This window comes from Dryobates pubescens, chromosome 2 (genome assembly GCF_014839835.1).
Source record: "Dryobates pubescens isolate bDryPub1 chromosome 2, bDryPub1.pri, whole genome shotgun sequence".
Lineage (NCBI taxonomy): Eukaryota > Metazoa > Chordata > Aves > Piciformes > Picidae > Dryobates > Dryobates pubescens.
In genome coordinates, this window is record NC_071613.1 from 6,429,754 (window position 1) to 6,456,053 (window position 26,300).

Here is a 26,300-nt window from a genome sequence, read left to right on the forward strand (position 1 = left end):
AGGCTGCCTGAGCAACTAAGAAGTGCTAAGTTGCCCAAACACTGTTTTATTTCCTCCCAGTGTTTGAACCTCTTGGTGATACAAAATATTAGAGATTCACAGATTCACAGATGGCAGTGCCTTGGAAGGGACCATCAAAGGTCATCTTGTCCAACCCCCATGCAGTCACCATGGACAGCTCCAGCTAGAGCAGGCTGCCCAGGGCTACATCAAGTCTGATCTTGAATGTCCCCAGGGATAGGACCTCAACCACACCCCTGGGCAACCTCTTGCAGTATTTCCCCACTCTCTTTGTGCAGAACTTCCTCCTGATGTCCAAACCAAATCTGCCCTGCTGCAGTTTCAAACCATTGCCCCTTGTCCTGTCACTCTAAGCCCTTCTGAGCAGTCCCTCCCCAGCCTTCCTGCAGGTCCCCTGCAGATATTGAACTACAGCTCTAAGGTCTCCCTGGAACCTTCTCTTCTCCAGGCTGAACAGCCTCAACTCTCTCAGCCTGTCCCCATAGCAGAGGTGCTCCAGCCCTCTGATCACCTCTGTGTGAGGTGATCACCTCCACATCCAGGTCCATGTCCTTTTTGTGTTGAGGGCTCCAGAGCTGGACACAGCCCTGCAGGTGAGGTCTTACCAGAGCAGAGTGGCAGAATTACCTCACCTGACCTGCTGGCCAGGCTGCTTTGGAGGCAGCCCAGGCTGCCAGTGGCCTTCTGGGCTGCAAGTGCACGTTGCTGGCTCATGTCCAGCTTCTCATCCACCACGGCACTGAAGTCTTCTAGGACTCTTTGTTTTTGTTGTCATCTGAATCTTTGCTGTTGATGTGGTTTTGTTTGGCAGATGTGTCTGAAGAGGTTTGTGTTGCTTGTTTGTTAGTTTCATTTGGGTCAAGTCTATAGCAGATGGAAGTTTGGACCTAAGGAGAGAATTCTCTCCTACTTGGTGGCTCAGGTTTTCTCAGGACCCAAGGAAAATTAATGCAGTGAGGTTTCTTTGCTCTCAGTTTCCTCACTTGGGCCCAGGCTGAATTTAGACTGTGACAGAAAGAACTGAAAATGAAGGAAGGCACAATATGAAAATCCCATTAAATGGAACCTAAATATAGTAGGTGATAATTAAAAACCCAAGGAATTGCTTATTAAAGCATACTTTAAGGATTCTTTAAGGATTCCTCTCCTCTCCGAACCTTCCCTCTCCGAACCTTCCCTCTCCGAACCTCTCCTCTCTGAACCTCTCCCCTCCTCTCCCCTCCTCTCCTCTCCCCTCCGAACCGAACCTCTCTGAACTGAACCTCTCCGAGCCTCTCCTCTCCAAACCTCTCCTCTCTGAACCTTCCCTCTCCGAACCTCTCCTCTCCGAACCTCTCCCCTCCCCTCCCCTCCGAACCTCTCCTCTCCGAACCTCTCCTCTCTGAACCTCTCCCCTCCTCTCCCCTCCTCTCCTCTCCCCTCCGAACCAAACCTCTCCGAACCTCTCCCCTCCGAACCTTCCCTCTCCGAACCTCTCCTCTCTGAACCTCTCCCCTCCCCTCCCCTCCCCTCCCCTCCCCTCCTCTCCGAACCTCTCCTCTCCGAACCTCTCCTCTCCGAACCTCTCCCCTCCGAACCTCTCCTCTCTGAACCTCTCCCCTCCTCTCCTCTCCCCTCCGAACCTCTCCTCTCCGAACCTCTCCTCTCCGAACCTCTCCGAACCTCTCCTCTCCGAACCTCTCCTCTCCGAACCTCTCCTCTCCGAACCTCTCCTCTCCTCTCCCCTCCTCTCCTCTCCTCTCCGAACCTCTCCGAACCTCTCCTCTCCGAACCTCCCCTCCCCTCCCTCCCCTCCCCTCCCCTCCCCTCCCCTCCCCTCCCCTCCCCCTCCCCTCCCCTCCCCTCCCCTCCCCTCCCCTCCCCTCCCCTCCCCTCCCCTCCCCTCCCCTCCCCTCCCCTCGAGTAGTTAAATCAAATCTGCTTATTCCTATGCCTGTGTTTAACCATTTCACTGAACCAGTTTTGCTGCTCACATTTCTGGTGCTAAACTCTCCTCAGTTCCACTCACTTTTCCTGTTCCTGGGACTGTTGGTGTAAGTCTGGGCACACGAAGTTGCTGCTCTGCCCAATTAATTTCTTGCTCCAAGGGATGCACCCAGTTTGTTGTCTCAGCACATGCACTGCAAGTCTCATTTGCTGAAAGATGACACTGAGCACCTTTTGCAAATGCTTCATTGCCATTCTGATGTCCCTTAGCACTAACCAAAGGGCAACTGCAGGGCTTCAGTGCTTACAGCATCAAGATTGCATTCATGGCCACAGCTCATACCGAGCTAGGGCCAGATTGTGACTGGAGATGAGGGAGAAATTCTGGACACTGAGGGTGGTGAGACACTGGAACAGGTTGCCCAGGGAGGCTGTGGATACCTCCTGCCTGGATGTGATCAAGGCCAGGCTGGATGAAGCCTTGAGCAACCTGGGCTGATGGGAGGTGTCCCTGCCCATGGCACAGAGCATTGGAACTGGTTGATCTTTAAGGTCCCTTCCAACCCAAACCATTCTGTGATTCTAAGAGTCTAGTGGAGTGTGGGCAGCAGGGCAGGAGAGGGGATTCTGCCCCTTGACTCTGCTCTGCTCAGACCCCACCTCCAATCCTGCCTTCAGTTCTGGTGTCCTCAGCAGGAGAAGGACACAGAGCTGTGGAGTGAGGCCAGAGGAGACCACAAAGGTGATCCAAGGGCTGGAGCAGCTCTGCTGTGAGGCCAGGCTGAGAGAGCTGGAGGTGTTCAGCCTGGAGAGGAGAAGACTCTGGGGGGACTTTAGAGCTGCCTGCCAGGAGCTGAAGGGATCCTGCAGGAAGGCTGCAGGGAGACTTTTGCTGAGGGTGTCCGGAGACAGGCCAAGGGGGAATGGTTTGGAGCTGAGGCAGAGCAGGGGCAGACTGGAGCTGAGGAATAGGCTGCCCAGGGAGGCTGTGGCTGCCTTCTGCCTGGGGGTGTTCAAGGCCAGGCTGGATGAGACCCTGAGCAGCTGAGCCTAGCTGAGAGGTGTCCCTGGGCATGGTGGGGAGGTTGGAGCAGATGATCTCTGAGGTCCCTTCAAGCCATGTTTCTATGATCCTATGCTGTCTGCATTTGTGCTTGTGCAACAAGCTACTGCTTCATAGCTGGACTCAAGGATCTTAGAGGTCCTTTTCCAACCCAAAGGATTCTGTGACTCTGCTTTGAAATATTACCCAATAACTGAGCATCCTTAGCCTGACCTGTAACTCTGTTCCTCTTCTGCTCAGTTTGGAGATTTTGGTGTAGAGATTTTGCTTCAGAGGCTTTGTTTTAGAGGTTTTGTTATGAACATTTGCCACTGGAGTGCAGTTAGTTTGGTTTCCAATAAAGCACCATTTAGATGTGTGGGCATTAGGGACAGCAAAACCATTTAGTACCATCAAAAATATTCTAGCAAAAAAAAAAAGAATCACCCAGCACTGGAAAAACTACACAGAACAGAGTGAGGAAAAGAAGGAAAGGGAAAAAGGCAAAAGAACAAAGGGTAGTTTTCTCGCCTGGACAAAATGCTGTTTGCTGGGTGACAGCGCTGTTGGTTAGGGTATCACAGGCTCACAGGATGTTAGGGGTTGGAAATGACCTCTGGAGAGCTTCTAGTCCAACCCCCCTGCCAGAGCAGGATCATAGAATCCAGCACAGGTCACACAGGAACACATCCAGGAGTCACCAGAGAAGGAGACTCCACAACCTTTCTGGGCAGCCTGCTCCAGGGCTCTGTCACCCTCACAGTGAAGAAGTTCCTCCTCATGTTGAGGTAAAACCTGCTGTGCTGTAGTTTCCATCCATTGCCCCTTGTCCTGTCTCAGGGTGTAAATGAGCAGAGCCTGTCCCCTCCCTCCTGACCCCCAGCCCTCAGATATTGATAGACATTGATCAGATTCCCTCTCAGCCTTCTCCTCTCCAGACTAAGCAGCCCCAGGGCTCTCAGCCTTTCCACATCAGACAGTGTTCCAGTCCCTTCAGCATCCTCCATTGGACTCTCTCCAGCAGATCCCTGTCCCTCTTGAACTGGGAAGCCCAGAACTGAATGCAATATTCCAGGTGAGGTCTCACCAGGGCAGAGCAGAAGAGGAGGAGAACCTCCCTGGATCTGCTGGACACACTCTTCTTGATGCACCCCAGGATCCCCTTGGCCTTCTTGACCACGAGGGCACATTGCTGTGCTCCCTCTCAGTCAAATGCACTCAAAATGAATGGAATTGTAAGGCACTTGAATACAGGGAAGGGAAAGAGGAGAACATTTGACTTAGTTGGGGTTGGACTTGATCTTCAGAAGTCCCTTCCAACCCTTAACATCCTGTGAGCCTCTGACTTAGTTGACTCTTGGTTTCCATCCTCTTTCTCAGCTGCTTGGAACTTTTTGGCTTCCTCCTCCCACAACTTTGACAAGCATGGGAAGCTTCTTGTTTCGTGGGGAGTGGGAGGGAGGAATCAGGGGGATGCTGTGGATGGGATGACGAGAGCTGGGTAACAAGAGCCGAGCACAAGGTCCTCACGCCATCGTGATTCATGGGACTGTGTGATAACAGCCCATAATAATCAATCTCCCTCGTGCTTTATAGCCTCCATTTTCTACTTAGATGTTTTTTAAAGCCTCTCCTCGTGGTGCAGTTGTTTTATTGGAATGACCATAATAGCTCTGAGATATTTCTCCCGAGTTATGCAAGCTAATTTAGCCTTCGACCACAGGAGTGAGTAAATCAAACTTACTCCAATTAGAAGGGACTTACTACTGCTGGTGGAGAGTTGCCTGCGTGTCCCACTGAGGCACTGAGTGTGTGTGGTGCCAGGCATGATGGAAACAGCCTAGATAAAGCCTGTGTGCATTATCCTGGCAGTTAGATCTCGCAGCGTCCCAGGACAACCTGAGGCACAACCCTTATCTAAATCTGAATCCGCTTTATCTCCTCCCTGGGAGGGCATTTCCAGATGAATTAGAGACCTCCCCAGAAAACAAAGCCCTAGTAAGGAACCTTCTGAGGAGGGTTACAGTCATGGCTTGAACATGCAAATGAAGCACAGGAGAGCTGTGGTTCTCACAGCTCTGTTGCAGCTTGTCTGCATGCCTCTGCTCCAGGCTGTCTTGGAGGCATTGCTCCTGTAGACCTTGCAACACCTGCTTAGCAGGTGCTGGCTTCAGGGAGAAGTGAGAGCTGGGCAGCTGCTGGCTCGTGTTCAGCTGGCTGTCATACATCTTAGAATCACAGAATGGTCTGGGTTGGAAGGGACCTCCAAAGCTCAACCAGTCCAACCCCTCTGCAGTCAGCAGGGACATCCTCCACTAGGTCAGGTTGCTCAGAGCCCTGTCTAGCCTCACCTTGAATACCTCCAGGGATGGGGCCCCAACCACCAACCCTGCCCATCAGCCCTCCCAGGTCTTTGTGCTTTAGGTGATCCTGGTTGGACTTGATCTTCAGAGGTCCCTTCCAATCCCTGCTATTCTGTGAGGGGAGACCTCATTGCCCTCTACAGCTCCCTGAGAGGAGGTTGGAGTGAGGTGGGGGTTGGGCTCTTCCCCCATGTAAAAAGTGATAGGACTAAAGCAAATGGCCTGACATTGTGCCAGGGGAGGAGTAGGTTGGAGATTAGGAAGAATTTCTTCAGTGAAAGAGTGGTCAGGGGTTGGAACAGGCTTCCCAGGGAGGTGGTGGAGTCCCCATCCCTGGAGGTGTTCCAAAGATGTGTAGATGTGGCACCTTGGGGCACGGTTCAGTAGCCATGGTGGTGTTGGGTTGATAGTTGGACTTGATGATCCCAGAGGTCTTCTCCAACCTTTATGATCCTATGTGTGGTGTGTTTCTAGCCTGCTACCAAAAGCCTGCTTTGGTTTGGTTCCTCTGTGTGTGCCTCTTGCACACAGCAAATCCTCCAGGGCCATGCCAGAGAACTCACTTCTGGCTTCACCTCTCAATGTCCTCTCTAGCTGAGTTCACATTCTTCCAGATTTCTGAGTGATAGGACTTGGCTGTCATTTCCCTGGAGGTAAGACAGTAGCCATCTTCCCTTCCCTTCCCTTTGCTGCTCCTGGGAAGCAATCATTCTACCTCTGTCCTTCAGCTCCCCCGAGCAGTGTGGTGTAGAGAGAACATTTTTCTCAGTCCTCTGCTGATGATTTTCCCTTACTGAGGCCTCATCCTCTGTCAAGTCCTCTCTGTCTGTCTTTCTCAGAGTTCTTAGTGGATATCTGATCATCAGTAGACCTGATAAATGCACATAAAAATCCTCTCTCTCAGCTTTTCTTGTTTCTCCCTTTCTTTGATGACAGCTTCATCATCATTCCCATCTTCTGAGCTCGCTGCCTTCGCCTTGCCTTCAGTCTCACTCCTTTTTTCTCCTCTTATCAGCTGGAGTCACCAGCAAAACACATTTTCCAGTCACCTTAGTGATGGCAAAATGTTTGATTTCTTCACCTGCACTGCTCAGTCAATGCAAAAGAGTGTTAGAGGTGGCCTTGCCCTCTCAGTGCCACCATAGGTCTCACCTTTATGTCCGTAACATTACAATTCAGGCACTTAAAAGCCAGCTCGTTCTGTTCCCTGCATCAGGCTCCACGTCCTGTCTTGCTTTATACTGCCTCCTCCTTTTCCTTGAGGAGTGCTTTAGGACAAGGAAGACCTGAGGCTTAGTTGCTTGAATGCAGAATGATGGTAAGAGGAATGTCCTTTCAGAAACACAGCACCTTGGATGTGACTCTGGCTCTCTTTAGCTGTCCATGTGCTGCACTTGTCCATGTGTTGCACAGCTTCATGTGGCTGCCCTTGGGTCACAACAACCCCATGCAGTGCTCCAGTCTTGGGGCAGAGTGGCTGGGAAGCTGCCCAGCAGGAAAGGACCTGGGGGTGCTGGTTGACAGGTGGATGAACATGAGCCAGCAGTGTGCCCAGGCAGCCAAGAAGGCCACCAGCATCCTGGCCTAGATCACAAGTAGTGTGAGCAGGAGTAGGGAAGTGATTGTGCCCTGTGCTCAGCACTGGTGAAGCCACCTTGATTTCTGTGCTCAGTATTGGGCCCTTCACTCCAAGAAAGACACTGAGGGGCTGGAATGTGTCCAGAAAAGGGCAGCAAATCTGGGGAAGGGTCTGGAGAGCAGGGCTGTGGAGGAGCAGCTGAGGGACCTGGGGGTATTTAGCCTGAAGAAGAAGAGGCTGAGAGGAGACCTTCTTGCTCTCCACAGCTACCTGAAAGGAGGTTGGTGTGAAGCTGGTGTTGGTATCTTCTCCTCTCAAGTACCTAATGACAGGACAAGAGGCAGTGGCCTCAAGCTGCACCAGGGAAGGTTTAGGTTGGATATTAAGAATAATTATGGCAAGAGTGGTCAGGGATTGAAACAGGCTGCCCAGGGAGGTGGTGGAGTCCCCATCCCTGGAGGTGTTCAACAAATGAGTAGATGTGGCACTGTGGAATATGGTCCTGGTGGTCATGGAGATGTTGCATAGCAGGTTGGACCTGCTGATCTTAGAGATCTTTTCTGACCTTAAGGACTCTATGATTCTAAGTGTTGGTTTATGTGTGCTCTGTGGATCTCTGTCTATGCAGAGATCCAAAAATCTCCACTGAGCTAAGGCTGCATCTTCTGTGACATTAAATGAAGACACTTTTGTTTGATTGTGAGGAGAAGAAAGACTTCTCTGAACCGTGAATGGGAGTACACAGAACCATAGAGTAGAAGAAAAAACTTCTTTGAACTATGAATGGGAATCATAAAATCAACCAGGTTGGAAAAGACCTCAGAGATCATCAAGTCCAATCTATTACCTAATGCCTAACACTTCCTGATGGCTAAACCATGGCTCCAAGTGCCACATCCAAGCCTTTCTTGAACACCTCCAGTGATGGTGACTCCACCACCTCCCTGGGCAGCACATTCCAATGGCCAATTACTCTTTCTGGGAAGAACTTTCTCCTCACCTCCAGCCTAAACCTCCCCTGGCACAGCTTGAGACTGTGTCCTCTTGTTCTTGTGCTGGGTGCCTGGGAGAAGAGACCAACCCCCACCTGGCTACAACCTCCCTTCAGGGAGTTGCAGACAGCAAGAAGGTCTCCCCTGAGCCTCCTCTTCTCCAGGCTAAGCAACCCCAGCTCCCTCAGCCTCTCCTCACAGGGCTGTGCTCCAGACCCCTCCCCAGCCTCGTTGCCCTTCTCTGGACACATTCAGAGAACCTGTCAGAGTACATACAACCATGGAGTCATGGAAACATTTAGGTTGCAAAAGACCTTTTAAGCTGGCTGAGCCCAACCAGAAACCAGTAAGTTCACAGACTGATAGAATGGGTTGGGTTGGAAGGGACCTTGAGGATCATGTGTTTAGATTTCTTGCACTAAGCCCTAACCAAATGGTTCTGGTTTAGGATAGGATAGGATAGGATAGGATAGGATAGGATGGGATAGGATAGGATGGGATGGGATGGGATGGGATGGAATGGAATGGAATGGAATGGAATGGAATGGAATGGAATGGAATGGAATGGAATGGAATGGAATGGAATAGAATAGAATAGAATAGAATAGAATAGAATAGAATAGAATAGAATAGAATTAACCAGGTTGGAAAATACCTTCAAGATCATCAAGTCCAACCTATCACCCAACATCATCTAATCAACTAAACCACTGTTTAGTTTGTGTTACTGGTCACAAAATCACCAAGGTTGGAAGAGACCTCAAAGATCATCAAGTCCAAGCTGTCACCACAGACCTCATGACTAAACCATGGCACCAAGTGCCACATCCAATCCCCTCTTGAACACCGCCAGGGGCAGTGACTCCACCACCTCCCTGGGCAGCACATTCCAATGGCAAATTAGTCTCTCTGGGAAGAACTTTCTCCTCACCCAACCACACCCAAGGAGTTTGGAATCTTTGGTTGTGAGGAATGCTTAGGTGCCATGATGAATGACCCTATTTAACCAGGCAATCTGGAGACTACTATCCTAGCCTCTCACCATTTATCCACCCTTAAAGTGTTGGGTTTTTTTTCCCCCCCTGTTTTGCAGAGTGAATTCCATTGAGCACCATTGATTTCCCATTTCATTTAGGAGAACTGCCATCCCAGAGGGGGATGAAATATGAAAGGCTCTGCTAGCTAATTAGATAAATAGATAGCTGGATCCACAGATCAACACTCTGCAACTAAACCCCCCCTCCCCCAGTGTTGTCTTACCAGGGCTGGATTTCCTTCTGAAAACTAAATACAAACCTGGGCTGAGTTTTATTTACCTGCAAAATAAGATCACATTTCTTTTTCCTTTTGGGATTTGAAGAACTATTCCCCCCCAAAAAAGCAACCAAGAAATTCAATTTCTACCCTGTTAATATCTTCTGTATAAACATGGATTGCTTGGGGAAAAGACAGAATCCATTTCCTGCCCCAGCAATTCTGGGATACCTGAACCCTTCTCCCTCCCTCCCTCCACACACCACCTGCAAATTCCCAAAGCCTTGGCATCCCTTTAGGGCTGGGAATGGCTTTGCCAGTTGGAGCCTGGAGGGGGATTGTCACTAACATTGCAAAGCCCTGGTGATAGTTTCAGGGTGGGAAGCCTGAAGCAACCTCAAGAGCTACCTGACTAATGTGATTCTCTGGTACACAACCAGTCCAATTTGCAGCTGAGAGTCAAGGAATGCATTCGTGGAGCTGATCTTGTTGACCTCTTCATTTGCCTCTGCTCTTGGGTTTCAGCTGCAGCCTGCTTTCCAACCCAATCCACTTGTCCCTCAGGTGGGGTCATACACTTGGTGTGCAGAACACCACAAGTTCACAGCTTCACAGATTGCATTGGGTTGGAAGGGAGCCTCAAAGGTCATCTTGACCAACCCCCATGCAGTCACCATGGACAGCTCCAGCTAGAGCAGGCTGCCCAGGGCTACATGAACTCTGATCTTGAATGTCTCCAGGGATAGGATCTCAACCACACCCCTGGGCAACCTGTTGCAGTATTTTCCCACTCTCATTGTGCAGAACTTCCTCCTGATGTCCAAACCAAATCCGCCCTGCTGCAGTTTCAAAGCATTACCCCTTGTCCTATCACTCTAAGCCCTTCTGAGCAGTCCCTCCCCAGCCTTCCTCTAGGTCCCCTTCAGATATTGAACTGCAGCTCTAAGGTCTCCCTGGAGCCTTCTCTTCTCCAGGCTGAACAGCCCCAACTGTCTCCATTTGTCACCATAAGGGAGCTGCTCCAACCCTCTGATCGCCTCTGTGGCCTCCTCTGATCCTCTTCCTCCTCCTTCTCAGGAAGAGCAGCGCCCAGGGACCAGTTCTCAGCATGGCTACATTGAGAAGAGAGCCAGTGCTCCAAAAGTGATGTTTGTGTACCTGGACACTTGCAGCCCTCTCAGCTCCTTCAAAGTAGTCTTATTAGACCCTGACACTGCTCCCGTGGAGTCATACTTAAATTTGCCAGCAAAGCTGCAACTGATTTCCAGGCAATATCTGAGCTGGAAAACAAAGAGCAAATGAGTAAACAAAATTCCAAACTGCCTATTATTAGGTTCAAGACCTATTTCTTCTGGCTTGCTGTATCTGTTACAGATATAACAATGATGTTATTTAGGGACTTGGTTTGCTTTTTAGATGGGAAATAGATATATATGTGAATAATTAAGATATCAGAATGGGGATGATTCTTTCAAGGAAAAGAGCTCTATGGAATTATTCCCTTTTGTGTGGAAACAATGAGGCCTTTTCATGTTGAACCTCCTTAATGGGTCTGTCTTGAAACTGTGCCTGTGTAGAGGTGAAAAGCTCTGTTATTGCTTCATTGCCCTGTATCTGGCTGTCCTGTTGCCCAAAGCAATTTGCAGCATCCTCTTCCTTTCATTGTGTCACACTTGATCATTTTAGGACTTGCTCTGAAGGCAGGAGGATGCTCCTTCTGTGTGGGTTTCAGGGTGGAAGCCAATCCACTCACTGCTCTCTGTTCATCGGGATCTGGGCTGACAAAAGCTCTGCCCAGCACCACGAAGCAGAACTGCAGCGTAGACACTTCCTGGGCCAGAGAACGTCCTATAAATTCCTGCTGTGCTTGGAATGTGTTACTAAACGTTGCTGTTGTTGCTCTGCTGTTGTCACTGTGTGGTGCTTTCAAAGGCTGAGCCATCATCTGATGTGATTGTTCTTCTTTCTCTTACCCAGTGGCCAGCATTCAGAAGCTTCCTGCCGCCTCTGTTTTAACCGACATCAATTTCCCCATGAAAGGAAGGAAAGGGATGGTTGATTGGGCAAGGAACTCAGAAGACAGGGTTGTCATCCCCAAAAATATCTTCACCCCGATGTCAACAGGTAAAGAAGCAATAGCAACCTGCTCATTTGGTGTTAGCTTCATCCAGGGAGCTCAGGACCCTTGTGGCACAGGAGCGTTCTGTGAGGCGGGAGTGGTTATCTCATTCGACCTGTAAAGAAAAGCAGGAGCCAGAGGAAGATGATGGAGCTTAATTTCAGTAGCTTCAACAAGGAATGGTGCTAGAAATCCTATCATTTTCTGTGCCAAAGAGCCAGTGCTTAGTGACTGTGCCCAGGATGTTACCTGTGGGGGTATAAGGTGGCTTGAAGCTCTGCTGCGCTCTGTAAAGCTGCTCCACTCCAACAGGCTGAGCCATTCCAACTTGTACCAGAGGCTGCTCAGCAGGCAGATTGCCCTGGCCTCAGACACACTTCCCAAACACCATTGCAGTGCAGATCATAGAATCATTTTGGGTTGCAAAAGACCTTTTAGATCATCCAGTTCAACCATTCTCTAGCTCTCCCAAGCCTGGGGCTAAACCGTGGCCCTCAGCACCAGAGCTCTGTGGTTTTTCAGCACCTCTGGGGATGAGGATTCAACCACCTCCCTGGGGAGCCTGTGCCAGGCTTTGATAGCCCTCTTAGAAATGAAGAAGTTTCTTCTAACACCCAATCTAAACCTCCCCTGGTGCAACTGGAGGCCATTTCCTCTCATCCCTGGCACCAGAGCATGTATTTGCTGGGCATCAACCTCTAAAGACAGCCTTTGAGAAGACTTAATTATAAAGGTAAATGAAGGAGCAGAGATGTCAGAACAGAGAGAGATGGATTTTTACACAATGTGGTTTCCAGTGGTTTAAATCTTTCTGATCTACCCTTGACAGTGCTGCATCTTGATGACAGACTTCCAGGATGTAATTCAAACCCATGATGGTTTAGTTCAAATGAAGTTTGCACCAGGAAGATGAATGCTCCAGGCAGGGCTTTATGCTAATGAAGGCTTCAGAAAGGGAGCTTTAAAATCTTAGGGTTTGTTGGTTTTTTTTCTTCCTTCCTCTTTACAGAACTGGATGAATCAACTGTATTTGTGCTTGGAGCAGTGCTGTACAAAAACCTGGAACTCATTCTGCCCACTCTGAGGTAAGAAATGTCATCATCTGGGTTCATATATATACACTGCCTGTCAGGATAAAAGCAGACAGCCAAGAGGGTGGTGAGACTCTGGAATAGGTTCTTCAGGGACAGGACAAAGGGGAGTGGTGTGAAGCTGAGGGTGAAAAGGTTTAAACTGGATCTTAGGAAGAAGTTCTTCAGTAGGAGGGTGGTGAGGCTCTGGAACAGGCTGCCCAGGGAGGCTGTGGCTGCCTCCTGCCTGGGGGGATGTTCAAAGCCAGGTTGGATGAGGCCCTGAGCAGCTGAATCTAGCTGAGAGGTGTCCCTGCCCATGGTGGGGAGATTGGAGGAGATGAGCTCTGAGATCCCTTCCAACCTGAGCCATTCTTGGATCCTGTGAACATCATTTACACCTTGGCAACACCATGAAAGAGATTTCTGCTGGCTCCAGTTAAATATCTAGGACAAGGGGAAATGGATTTAAATTTTAGGAGGATAGGTTTAGATTGGATCTTGGAATGGAGTGGAGTAGAGTGGAGTGGAGTAGAGTGGAGTGGAGTAGAGTGGAGTGGAGTAGAGTGGAGTGGAGTAGAGTAGAGTAGAATCAACCAGGTTGGAAAAGACCTTGGAGACCCTCAAGTGCAACCTATCACCCAACACCATCTAATCAACTAAACCATGGCACCAAGTGCCCCATCCAGTCTCTTCCTACACACCTCCAGTGATGGGGACTCCACCACCTCCCTGGGCAGCACATTCCAATGGCCAATCACTCTCTCTGTGTAGAACTTCTCTAGGATACAACAGTGGTGAGACTCTGGAATTGATTGTCCAGAGAGGTTGTGTGTGCCCCCTCCCTGCATGCCCCCTCTCCTTCCCTCCTCAAGGCCAGGTTAGATGGGGCCTTGAGTAACCTGGGCTAGTTGAGAGGTGTCCCAGCCCATGGCAGGGAGGTTGGAGTGGATGATCTCTAAGGGCTCTTCCAACCTGAGCCATTCTGGGATTCTCTGAACATCATTTACACCCTGACAATGTCAGGAAAGACATTTTTGCTGTCTTCAGTTAAACATGTAGCAAGCTTTACCACTTCCCAATGTGTTCTCAGTCCCTGGCTTGACACAAGCTAGTAAATATTTGACTGTGGTCTCCAGAAAAGCAAATGTGACAACACATTCAAGTACACCCCAGAGTACCAGCACTAAAAAACAACAGTATGTGAGCTTCTGCACCCTCCCAAGGAACTGCTTTGCTTCCAGCAAGCAGGGAAAGAAAGAACAAAATATATCTTGAGGGGAAATCTTTCAGGGCACCTAAGCACAGAATCTCCATCTGGTACATCCCAGGTGTTGTGTGTCCCATTTTCTGGGACAGCCTGGGCAACATATTCCACAGACTCCCCAGATTAGCAGCATTTGTACCATATGGGCTGGATTTGTCTTGTTTTTACTGGCAGAGAATCTGCCTTGCAAGCAGTGAGAGGTGAGATGGGGCAACTGCACTGCTGTAGAACATTTTGGACAATGGGTTCAGTCCTCGTGGTGCCTGGATATAAATCCACTTGGAGGCTGGTCAGGAGTGGTGGTCCCCAGGGCTCAGTACTGGGGCCAGTGCTCTTTCATCTCTTGATCAGTGATCTGGACAAGGGGACTGAGGCACTCTAAGGAGGCTTGCAGGTGACACACAGGGCCACAAGGATGATCAGAGGGCTGGAGTTCCTCTCCTGTGAGGACAGACTGAAGGAGTTGGGGCTGTTCAGGCTGGAGAAGAGAAGGCTCCCAGGTGACCTAATTGTGGCCTTCCAGTATCTGAAGGGGGCTACAAGAAGGCTGGGGAGGGACTTGTCAGGATCTCAGGGAGTGATAGGACTAGGGGGAATGGCATGAAGCTGAAGGTGGGGAGATTCAGGCTGGAGGTGAAGAGGAAGTTTTTCCCCATGAGAGTGGTGAAGCCCTGGAATGGGTTGTCCAGGGAGGTGGTTGAGGCCCCATCCCTGGAGGTGTTTAAGCCCAGGCTGGATGAGGCTCTGGCCAGCCTGATGTACTGTGGGGTGTCCCTGCCCATGGCAGGGGGGTTGGAACTAGATGATCCTTGTGGTCCCTTCCAACCCTGACTGACTCTATGATTCTGTGGCACTGGATTAGGTGGCAGTGTTGATCTGCTGGAGGGCAGGAAGGCTCTGCAGAGCACAGGGACATCATCACTTCCCTACTGCTTCTGGCCACACTGTTTCTCGTACAGGCCATGTTTTCTTCATGTGTTATGTGAGTTTAGAAGCCACCTGCTGGGATGCATTCTTCCATGGACTATCCAGGCACTGAAATATCACAGAGTCAAAATTCAGGTTGGAGAAGACCCTTGGGATCAACAAGTCTAACTGAAAACCTTACTCTGCAAGGTTCACCCCTAAAGCATAGCCCCAAGCACCACATCCAAACCACCTCTAAACACTTCCAGGCTTGATGACTCCACCACCTCCCTTGGCAGCACATTCCAATCCTGACCACTCTTGCTGGGGAAAAAAATTGTCCTACAGCCCTGACTAAACCTCCTCTGTTGCAGCTTGAAGCCATTCCCTCTTGTTCTACCCCTAATTACCTGTGAGAAGAGACCAGCACCAACCTCTCCACAACCTCCTTTCAGGTAGTTGTAGAGAACCATGAGGTCTCTCCTCATATGAGACATGAAATTAGGTGTTGAGCCCAGACAGGACAGCAGTCAGTGATGCAGATCTCACTCCCCACTGATAGAGCCACTTACATTCATTTTCTGGTCAAGCAGCCTGCCAGGAGCTCTCAAGAATGTGAGTGGGTTGGTAGCTTCTTAATGAGGCTGAGGTAAAAGGGTTGTACTGAGGTTACAATCTCAGCACCTCAAGTGCTCTTTTGGAGCTCACTCCAGAGCCATCAGAGTGGTACCAAAAACAGACACAGCAAGGAAACTGTCCTGGGGTACATCAGGTCTCTCCAGCAGGTCAAGGGATGTTCTCCTCACTCTATATTCTGCCCTGGTGAATCCACAGCTGGAATGCTGTGTCCAGTTTTGGGCTGCCCAGCTCAAAAGAGACAGGCATCTGCTGGACAGAGCCCAGTAGAGAGTTATGAGGGTGGTTAGGAGGCTTAAATATCTCTCAGACTGAGAGCCCTGGGGCTGTTTAATCTGGAGAACAGAAGGCTGAGAGGGGATCTGATCAATGTCTATAAATATCTGAGGGGTGGCTGTCAGGAGGAAGGTGCCAGGCTCTGTTCAGTGGTGCCCAGTGATAGGACAAGGAACAACAGGTACAAGCTGGAATCCAGGAGGTCCCACCCCAACATGGGGAGAAACTTCTTCACTGTGAGGGTGCTGAGCCCTGGAGCAGGCTGCCCTGAGAGGTTGTGGAGTCTCCTGCTCTGGAGACTTTCCAAACCCTCCTGGATGCATTACTGTATGACCTGCCCTGGGTGATCCTGCTTTGGCAGGGGGGATGGACTGGATGATCTCTGGAGGTCCCTTCCAACCCTTAAAACTGTGTGATTCTGCTGGTTCTCTGTCATTTATAGGTGCTCAGCTCCTGCATGTGCAGTGAGGGACTGTTCTTATTCTCCTTTCACAGAACACACTGAAACTCTGCTAAACATTAAATGTTAGTCAGAGAGATGTTTCCTCAACAGTGTGAGAGGCTTCAAAGTGCAATGAAAGGGGGGCAAAAAAACCTCCCCCAAGAACTGAATAAAACAGAAATCCACTTCAGCTGTATTTCCATTACATGATCTGGCTGCCTACAATTGGACTAGGATCCATACCTTGCCCCAGAAGAATCATTTCATTTCATTTTGTGATGAGCAAAGTGCCTGCTGAGTTAAGTTCCTCTAACTGTAGCCATGGCAATCCCTGTTTCAATGATCCATCACAATGGAATCCTCTCCTAAATAGCTTTTCCCTGGGGGGGGGGGGGGGGGAGGGGGGGAAGGCAATTAAAAAGTGACAACAAAATGATATTTATACTGTCTGCTATAATTACATCTAAACTGCTTTCTGCTTTGAGAACATCCACCTGGGAGTGGCCTTCTGTGAGGTTTTTGCATTGGCTTCTGTGAGATCAAGCAGAAGGTGTTGAAAGCAGCACTACACACAAGGGATGAGAGGAAATTGCCTCAGGTTGCAGCAGGGGAGGTTTAGGTTGGACATTGGAAGACACTTCTTGACTGAAAGGGTTCTCAAAACCTGACACAGGCTGCCCAGAGAGGTGGTTGAATCCCTAGCCCTGGAGGTGTTTCAAAGAGGCAGAGATGTGGTGCTGAGGGATGTGGTTTAGACCCAGACTTGCTGGAGTCAGTGAATGGTTGGACCCAATGATCCTGAAGGTCTTTCCCAACTATTACCCCAATTCTGTGATTCATTCCCCTCTCTCTCTGGTTGGACTCTGTGATCTTATTTGGCTTTTCCAAGCAAAGTGATTCTGTGGATAATCATCAGAAGCTCTCAGGCTGATAACTGATAGCTAATTCCAGTTCAGTGTCCTAAGGCTAAGAAAGACATTGAACTGTTGGAGCAAGTCCAGAGGAAGGGCCATAAAGATGATCAGAGGGCTGCAGCATCTCTGCTATAAAGACAGGCTGAGGGAACAGGGACAGTTCAGCCTGGAGAACAGAAGGCTTCAGAGAGACTTAATAGCAACCTTTCAGTACTTGAAAGGGGCTTCAAGAAAGCCAGGAAGGGATTTTTTCCAAGGGCTTGGAGTGCCTCATTTAACCCATGAGATACTGCTTTAAATGCAGTAACAGAATCATAGAATCAATAAGGTTGGAAAAGACCTCAGAGAGCATCAAGTCCAACCTGTCACCCAGCACCTCATGACTACTAAACCATGGCACCAAGTGCCACATCCAGTCCCCTCTTGAACACCTCCAGGGATGGGGACTCCACCACCTCCCTGGGCAGCACATTCCAATGGCCAACAACTCTCTCTGGGAAGAACTTTCTCCACACCTCCAGCCTAAACCTCCCCTGGCACAGCTTGAGACTGTGTCCTCTTGTTCTGGTGCTGCTTGCCTGGGAGAAGAGACCAACCCCCACCTGGCTACAACCTCCCTTCAGGGAGTTGCAGACAGCAAGAAGGTCTCCCCTGAGCCTCCTCTTCTCCAGGCTAAGCAACCCCAGCTCCCTCAGCCTCTCCTCACAGGGCTGTGCTCCTGACCCTTCCCCAGCCTCATTACCCTTCTCTGGACACCTTCAAGAGTCTCAATGTCCTTCTTAACCTGAGGGGCCCAGAACTGGACACAGGACTCACGGCGTGTCCTAACCAGTGCAGAAGCCTCATTTAACCCATGAGATACTGCTTTAAATACAGCACCAGAAGCCCTGTTCGACCTCAGAGTAAGTGAAATCTTTCATTTTCACCTGTTTGTTTTTCCTCTTCCAGGAATTTTACCGTTGTGAATTCCAAAATCATCGTTGTCACCATACGACCAGAGCCCAAAACTACAGACTCCTTCCTGGAGATAGAGCTGGCCCATCTGTCTAATGTGAGTACAAGGACACTTACTGTGCTCTTCCAAGGGTATCTATCACATCACAGGAGAGGGGAAAGTGGGGGAAAGTGTTTGAAATACCAGCTAATAAAACTGCTAAACCTATAGCCCAGGAGCAGGCAGTATCACAGTATCACAGCATCACCAAGGTTGGAAGAGACCTCGAGGATCATCGAGTCCAACCTGTCACCACAGACCTCATGACTAGACCATGGCACCAAGTGCCACACCCAGTCCCCTCTTGAACACCTCCAGGGATGGGGACTCCACCACTTCCCTGGGCAGCACATTTCAATGGCTAACAACTCTCTCTGGGAAGAACTTTCTCCTCACCTCCAGCCTAAACCTCCCCTGGCACAGCTTGAGACTGTGTCCTCTTGTTCTGGTGCTGGGTGCCTGGGAGAAGAGACCAACCCCCACTTGGCTACAACCTCCCTTCAGGGAGTTGCAGACAGCAAGAAGGTCTCCCCTGAGCCTCCTCTTCTCCAGGCTAAGCAACCCCAGCTCCCTCAGCCTCTCCTCACAGGGCTGTGCTCCAGACCTCTCCCCAGCCTTGTTGCCCTTCTCTGGACACGTTCAAGTGTCTCAATGTCCTTCTTAAACTGAGGGGCCCAGAACTGGACACAGGACTCAAGGTGTGGCCTAACCAATGCAGAGTACAGGAGCACAATGACCTCCCTGCTCCTGCTGGCCACACTATTCCTAATGCAGGCCAGGATTCCATTGGCCCTCTTGGCCACCTGGGCACACTGCTGGCTCATGTTCAGCCAGCTGTCAATCAGCACCCCCAGGTCCCTCTCTGCCTGGCAGCTCTCAGCCACTCTGGCCCCAGCCTGTAGCTCTGCACGGGGTTGTTGTGGCCAAAGTGCAGCACCTGGCACTTGGACTTCTTGAATGCCATCCTGTTGGACTCTGCCCATCTGTCCAGTTGGTCGAGGTCCCTCTGCAGAGCCCTTCTGCCCTCTAACTGACTGAGGCTGAAGGAGTTGCAGGGGGTTGTTTGGGTGTTTCCTGCATCTGTATGATGCAGACTCAATGAATTGTTATTTATTGCTCCAGGAATTAGTGGCATTATTATTACTTATTCTTTATTAATAATCATTAATAATAATTTTTTAGTTAGGAGTTGTTAGGTATTAGGTAATAGGTTGGTCTTGATGATCTCTGAGGTCTTTTGCAACCTGGTTGATTCTGCCCCTGTACTCAGCACTGGTTAGGCCACACCTTGAGTCCTGTGTCCAGTTCTGGGCTCCTCAGGTTAGGAAAGATGTTGAGTTGCTGGAAGGTGTCCAGAGAAGGGCAAGAAAGCTGGGGAGGGGTCTGGAGCACAGCCCTGTGAGGAGAGGCTGAGGGAGCTGTGGTTGCTTAGCCTGGAGAAGAGGAGGCTCTGGGGAGACCTTCTTGCTCTCTACAGCTACCTGAAGGGAGGTTGTAGCCAGGTGGGGGTAGGTCTCTTCTCCCAGACAACCAGCACCAGAACAAGAGGACACAGTCTCAGCTGTGCCAGGGGAGGTTTAGGCTGGAGGTGAGGATGAAGTTCTTCCCAGCAAGGGAGATTGGCCATTGGAATGTGCTGCCCAGGGAGGTGGTGGAGTCACCATCCCTGGAGGTGTTTAGGAAGAGACTGGATGAGGCACTTGGTGCCATGGTTTAGTTGATGAGATGGTGTTGGGTGATAGGTTGGACTTGAGTCTTTTCCAACCTGGTTTGCTGTAGTGTAGTGTAGTCCTATTCTATTCTGCTCTATTCTACTTCTACTTCTACTTCTACTTCTACTTCTACTTCTACTTCTACTTCTACTTCTACTTCTACTTCTACTTCTACTTCTATTCTATTCTATTCTATTCTATTCTATTCTATTCTATTCTATTCTATTCTATTCTATTCTATTCTATTCTATTCTATTCTCTAAATAGCACAGTATCACAGTACATTAGAGGTTGGAAGGGACCTCCAGAGATCATTCCAGTCCAACTCCTCTGCCAGAGCAGGATCCTCTAGGGATCCTGCGTGATTTCTGTGCAGGAATGCATCCAGGTGGGTTTTGAAAGTCTCCAGAGAAGGAGGCTCCACAACCTCTCTGGACAGCCTGCTCCAGGGCTCAGCACCCTCACTGTAAAGAAGTTTCTCCTCATGTTGAGGTGAAATCTCCTATGTTCAAGTTTGTTTCCATTGGTCCTTGGCTTATTAGTGCACACCACCAAGAAAAGCTTGGCCCCCTCCATTTGCCCCCCAGCCCTCAGATATTGATAGACATTGATCAGATCCCCTCTCAGCCTTCTCCTCTGCCAACTAAACAGCCCCAGGGCTCTCAGTCTCTTTTCATAGCAGAGATGCTCAACTCCCCTAAGCATCCTTGTGGCTCTCTGTTGGACTCTCTCCAGCAGGTCTCTGTCTCTCTTGAACTGGGGAGCCCAGAACTGGACACAGGATTGCAGGTGTGCTCCCACCAGGGCATTAATTGCTTATTAATTATTATTATTCCATGAGTTTTGAGGGTTTCATTTCAGCAGCAATTCCTTCTGAGAGCTCTCCAGTAATTGCTTTGATGACCACAGCTGAAAATGTAGACTTGTGCTGGATACTCAACCTGTTGGCCCCCTACCTATGGCAAAAAAACTTCATAGTTCTCCACCCCCTTCTTTTCCCCCCACCCCCCTTTCTTTTCTTTCTTTATTTTATACAAAAGCCACTTTTTACCTACATTGTTGGAGTGGCCTTGAAAAACAAATCCTCTGGTTCCAATTTGGCTTAGGGTTGTTAGAAGTGCTTGAGACAGACTGGGCAATTCTGTTTAATCCTGTGCTTTTCAGCTTTTGTTTAACAGCACATGAAAAATGTTTTAAATGGGGTGGGGAAGGATTCTGTGCAGGTCTTAACTATATAAAAATTATTAGAAGCTTTTCTTCCTGCTGTCAGCAGACTTCCAGCAGCCACGGGGAGAACTTGGCCTCCATGAACGGCAGGAAGGAACTTTTTACAGGGGCTTGTAGTGATAGGATGAGGAGCAATGACTTGGAGCTGGAAGAGGGCAGGTTGAGACTGGAGATGAGGAAGAAATTCTTGAGAGTGAGGGTGGGGAGACACTGGAACAGGTTGCCCAGGGAGACTGTGGATGCCTCCTGCCTGGAAGTGTTGGATGAAGCCTTGAGCAATCTGGGCTGGTGGGAGGTGTCCCTGCCCATGGCAGGAGGTGGGGACTGGATGAGCTTTAAGGTCCCTTCCAACCCAACCCATTCTGTGATCCCTCTGGAGGCAAAGAGGATTTTGCTGGAGTTGTGCAGCTTTTAAAAGATGAGTTTGGAGTCCTCCTTATCAAAGTACTGGGAAAATGTGATGACATTTATCAGCATACTCACAGGGCACAAGACCAAATATCACATCCTGTGTCCACTTCTGCTGCCCCCAGCACAAGAAGGAGATTGAAACAATGGAGAAGGTCCAGAAGAAGGCCATGAAGATGATCAGAGGGTAGAGCACCTGCCCTGTGAGGACAGAATGAAAGTTGGGGCTGTTCAGCCTGCAGAAGAGAAGGGTCCAGGGAGAACTTATAGCAACCTTTGAGTGCCTGAAGAGGACTAGAAGAAAGATGGGGAAAGGACTTTTTACAAGGGCTTATAGTGATAGGAGGAGAGGAAATGGATTGAGGATTGAAGAGGGGAGATGTAGACTGGAGATGAGGAAGAAATTCTTTCCAGTGAGGGCGGGGAGACACTGGAACAGGTTGCCCAGGGAGGCTGTGGATGCCTCCTGCCTGGAGGTGTTGGATGAAGCCTCGAGCAATCTGGGCTGGTAGGAGGTGTCCCTGCCCATGGCAGGGGGTGGGGACTGGATGAGCTTTAAAGTCCCTTCCAACCCAACCCATTCTGTGATCCTCTACGTCATACACTTCAACCCACGTTGTCACTGTGGTCAACTGTTAGCCTTTCATTTCTCAGCCAACCTCCACAGCAGAAGATGGAGCTGTGATTTACACACTGCCTCCACACAAACATCCCCTGCTTTTGTTCAGAAACTCCTTCCTTTGGCTACAAGATGAAGCAATGCTGATAAATCCTTCAGCTAATTAATATTTGAAGGTGTTTTTTTGGTGGAAAATATTGGTGGTGGACAGAAGCTGTTACAAGCAACACTACACAAGGCTAGGCTAACAAAAAGTGGAACCACTATCCTCAGAAGCTGAAAGTGTAGAAAATTCTGAGGGAGGGATTGTTGTCATCATTTAGTGGTGGTTCTTCTTTTTAATCCAGTCCTTTGAGTAATTTACAGAGGAAGCTTAGGGCCAAGTTCCCAAATCTTGGAAATGAAATGAACCTTTGTATTTACAAGAGGTCAGATTAGAGAAGACTGATTGTCCCCTTGCTTTGAAAACCTTTCAGTCACAGAATGTAGAAGCATAGAATCAGTGAGGTTGGAAAAGACCTCAGAGATCATCAAGTCCAACCTGTCACCCAAGACCTCAGGACTACTAAACCATGGCACCAAGTGCCACATCCAATCCCCTCTTGAACACCTCCAGGGATGGGGACTCCACCACCTCCCTGGGCAGCACATTCCAATGGCCAACAACTCTCTTTCTGGGAAGAACTTTCTCCTCACTTCCAGCCTAAACTTCCCCTTGCACAACTTGAGACTGTGTCCTCTTGTTCTGGTGCTGGCTGCCTGGCAGAAGAGACCAACCCCCAGCTGGCTACAACCTCCCTGCAGGGAGTTGCAGACAGCAAGAAGGTCTCCCCTGAGCCTCCTCTTCTCCAGGCTAAGCAACCCCAGCTCCCTCAGCCTCTCGTCACAGGGCTGTGCTCCAGACCCCCTCCCCAGCTTTGTTGCCCTTCTCTGGACTCCTTCCAGCGACTCAACATCTTGCCTAACCTGAGGGGCCCAGAACTGGACACAGGACTCAAGGTGTGGCCTAACCAGTGCTGAGTACAGGGCAGAATGACCTCCCTGCTCCTGCTGGCCACACTGTTCTGATGCAGGCCAGGATGCCACCTGGCTACCTGGGCACACTTTAGGCTCATGTTCAGCTACTATTAACCAGCACCCCCAGGTCCCTCTCTGCCTGGCTGCTCTCTAGGCACTCTGACCCCAGCCTGTAGCACTGCCTGGGGTTGCTGTGGCCAATGTGCAGAACCCGGCACTTGGATGTGTTTTTTATCTGGAATGGATTTTCTCGTTCTCTCTGTTGTTTTCAAGGCTTGGGTCTTGAAATGCTGTTTATTATTCAGAACACTTTGTTTCCAAATGGGTTTGGTACTCATTTTTAAAGCAACCTTTAGAACATCCGTGCCAACAGAGAGGAGCAGACCCACACGTTTGTTCTTTTACCTCCCCATCCACTGATTAAATTAAGCAGATAAGAAATGGGCAAATGTGATCATTTAATGAGTTGAAGCCAAATAAGCCTTCAAATATTAATTAGCTGAAGGATTTATCAGCATTGCTTCATCTTGTAGCCAAAGGAAGGAGTTTCTGAACAAAAGCAGGGGATGTTTGTGTGGAGGCAGTGTGTAAATCACAGCTCCATCTTCTGCTGTGGAGGTTGGCTGAGAAATGAAAGGCTAACAGACAGTTGACCACAGTGACAACATGGGTTGAAGTGCATGATGTAGAGGATCACAGAATGGGTTGGGTTGGAAGGGACCTTAAAGCTCATCCAGTTCCAACCCCCCTGCCATGGGCAGGGACACCTCCTACCAGCCCAGATTGCTCGAGGCTTCATCCAACACCTCCAGGCAGGAGGCATCCACAGCCTCCCTGGGCAACCTGTTCCAGTGTCTCCCCACCCTCACTCTCAAGAATTTCTTCCTCATCTCCAGTCTACATCTCCCCTCCTCAAGCTTCAATCCATTTCCTCTCCCCCTATCACTATAAGCCCTTGTATAAAGCCCTTTCCCCATCTTTCTTCTAGTCCCCTTCAGGTACTCAAAGGTTATCATAAGATCATAGAATCATAGAATCAATAAGGTTGGAAAAGACCTCAGAGATCATCAAGTCCAACCTGGCACCCAACACCTCATGACTACTAAACCATGGCTCCAAGTGCCACATTCAATCCCCTCTTGAACACCTCCAGGGATGGGGACTCCACCACCTCCCTGGGCAGCACATTCCAAAGGCCAACAACTCTCTCTGGGAAGTTCTCCCTGGAGCCTTCTCATCTCTAGTCTGAACAGCCCCAGCTTTCATCCTGTCCTCACAGGGCAGGTGCTCTACCCCTCTGATCATCTTCATGGCCTTCTTCTGGACCTTCTCCATTGTTTCAATCTCCTTCTTGTGCTGGGGGCAGCAGAAGTGGACTCAGGATGTGATATTTGGTCTTGTGCCCTGTGAGGATGCTGAGATTGGACGTGGCACTTGGTGCCATGGTCTAGTCATGAGGTCTGTGGAGACAGGTTGGACTCGATGATCCTTGTGGTCTCTTCCAACCTTGGTTATACTGTGATACTGTGCTACATTTTCCCAGTACTTCCATAAGGTAGACTCCAAACTCATCTTTTAAAAGCTGCACAACTCCAACAAAATCTTTTTTGCCTCCAGAGGGAATTTGAACTCTCACCTCCTGGCAGCACAGAAGTTCTCTCCAGGGACACTAAAGTAATGAGCCTCCAGCAGAGTAGGACATCAAGCTCTCAGCCAGCCTGAAACCCTGGCTTCAAAACACAGTTGGCATCGTGCTGCAGAGCTGTCAGAGCTGCCAGTCATCTCCAAAGCTGAGTTCTGTGTGCCAGGCAAAGATATATTTACATCTACATCCACACACATATGTCTGGGTTGGAGATAGCCAAGTGCTGCACTGTGGGGTAGGAATCGATACTGCAGCAGCCGTTAACAGTAATGGACACAGAGCTGCTTCCTTAGCTCCAGCTAAGTAATTAGCTGGCAGCAGCTGGGATGGGATTGCTGTCCTCACACAGAACCATGCCTGCTGGAGGTAGCTCCGTGGCAGCAGGGTGAGGAGACCTTGCCAGGAGGCCATATCCAGAAAGATTCTGAGAAAGAGAAAAGAGAGTAACAGGTTAAGGGTGAAGAATCATAGCATCATAGAATGGCTCAGGTTGGGAGGGACCTCAGAGATGATCTACTTCAACCTCCTTGCTGTGGGCAGGAACACCTCTCAACTAGGCTTGGTTGCTCAAAGCCTGTCCAACCTGCCCTTAAACAACCCCAGGGAGGAGGTGTCCACAGCCCCCCTGGGCAGCCTGTGCCAGGGTCTCACCAGCCTCGTACTGAAGAACTTCTTCCTCCTTCTTACTCTGCATCAGCTTCAAACTATTCCCCCTTGTCCTGTCTCTAGACACCCTCAGGAAAAGTCTCTCTGCAGCCTTCCTGCAGGATCCTTTCAGGTATTGAAAAGCAGCTCTAAGGTCCCCCTGGACTCTTCCCTTCTCCAGGCTGAACACACCCCCCCCCAGCTCCCTCAGCCTGGCCTCAAAGCAGAGCTGCTCCAGCTCTTGGATCATCTTTGTGACCTCCTCTGGACTCTCTCCAAGAGTTCTGTGTCCTTCTTATGATGGCAAACAGACTCCTTGTGCTCCATATGGTCCTTGGACCATGTTTGATCAGGATATCAAAGGGGGAAGAAGTTCTGAAAGGCTGCTGTGTTCTTGGGATCTGCCAGGGCAAACTCTCACTCAAGATCTCCTTAAGGCACAGGAGGAATATTTCTCCTGCTTTCCCATTTCCTGCTTAACCTCTCATTAGTGAGGGCAGTTGCCAAAGAGCCTCTTTTTTTTGTTGTTGTTGCATTTGAATGCATTCTGAAGAGAGAAAAACGATCTGACAGCAGCAGCAGCAGTTTGCTTGTGCTGCAGCTCTCTGCAAAGGACTTTACTTCCCTCTGGTTTGTAGATTTCTTTGTCATGGCTTTAATTTTAGTTTATTTATTTTATTTTATGTGGTTATTTTCTTCTTCCAATTGGCACTGTGGGAACAATGAGCATGAACTGTAGGATATCTGCTGCTAAGAAAGAGATGCTAAGAAAGCAGAGCCAGCAGGGCCAGGGAGGTGATTCTCCCCCTCTGCTCTTCTCTGGTGAGACTCCACCTGGAGCACTGTGTCCAGTTCTGGAGCCCCTGCTACAGGAAGGAAGGCTTCCAGAGAAGGGCCATGAGCATGAGCAGAGGGCTGGAGCTGCTCTGCTATGAGGACAGACTGAGGAAGTTGGGGTTGTGCAGTCTGGAGAAGAGAAGGCTCCAAGAAGACCTTATTGTGGCCTTCCAGTATCTGAAGGGGGCTACAAGAAAGCTGGGGAGCGACTTTTTAGGGTGTAAGGGTGTGATAGGACTGGGGGGAATGGAACAAAACTAGAAATGGGTAGATTGAGATTGGATGTTAGGAAGAAGTTGTTCCCCATGAGGGCGGTGAGACACTGGCACAGGTTGCCCAGGGAGGTGGTGGAAGCCTCATCCCTGGAGGTTTTTCAGGCCAGGCTGGAT

General features: G+C 49.7%; 1 protein-coding gene across 11 annotated transcripts in view; it reads left to right on the forward strand.

Moving 5' to 3' along the window:
- Positions 1-26,300, forward strand: part of ADGRB3 (adhesion G protein-coupled receptor B3) — a 570,173-nt gene that overhangs the window by 315,249 nt on the left and 228,624 nt on the right. For all 11 annotated transcript variants that reach the window (XM_054169593.1, XM_054169581.1, XM_054169605.1 and 8 more), the window contains 3 exons: positions 11,155-11,301; positions 12,306-12,381; positions 17,756-17,858. In XM_054169593.1, coding sequence (XP_054025568.1) covers positions 11,155-11,301; positions 12,306-12,381; positions 17,756-17,858 — 326 coding nt within the window. The remainder of the gene's footprint in view (positions 1-11,154; positions 11,302-12,305; positions 12,382-17,755; positions 17,859-26,300) is intronic.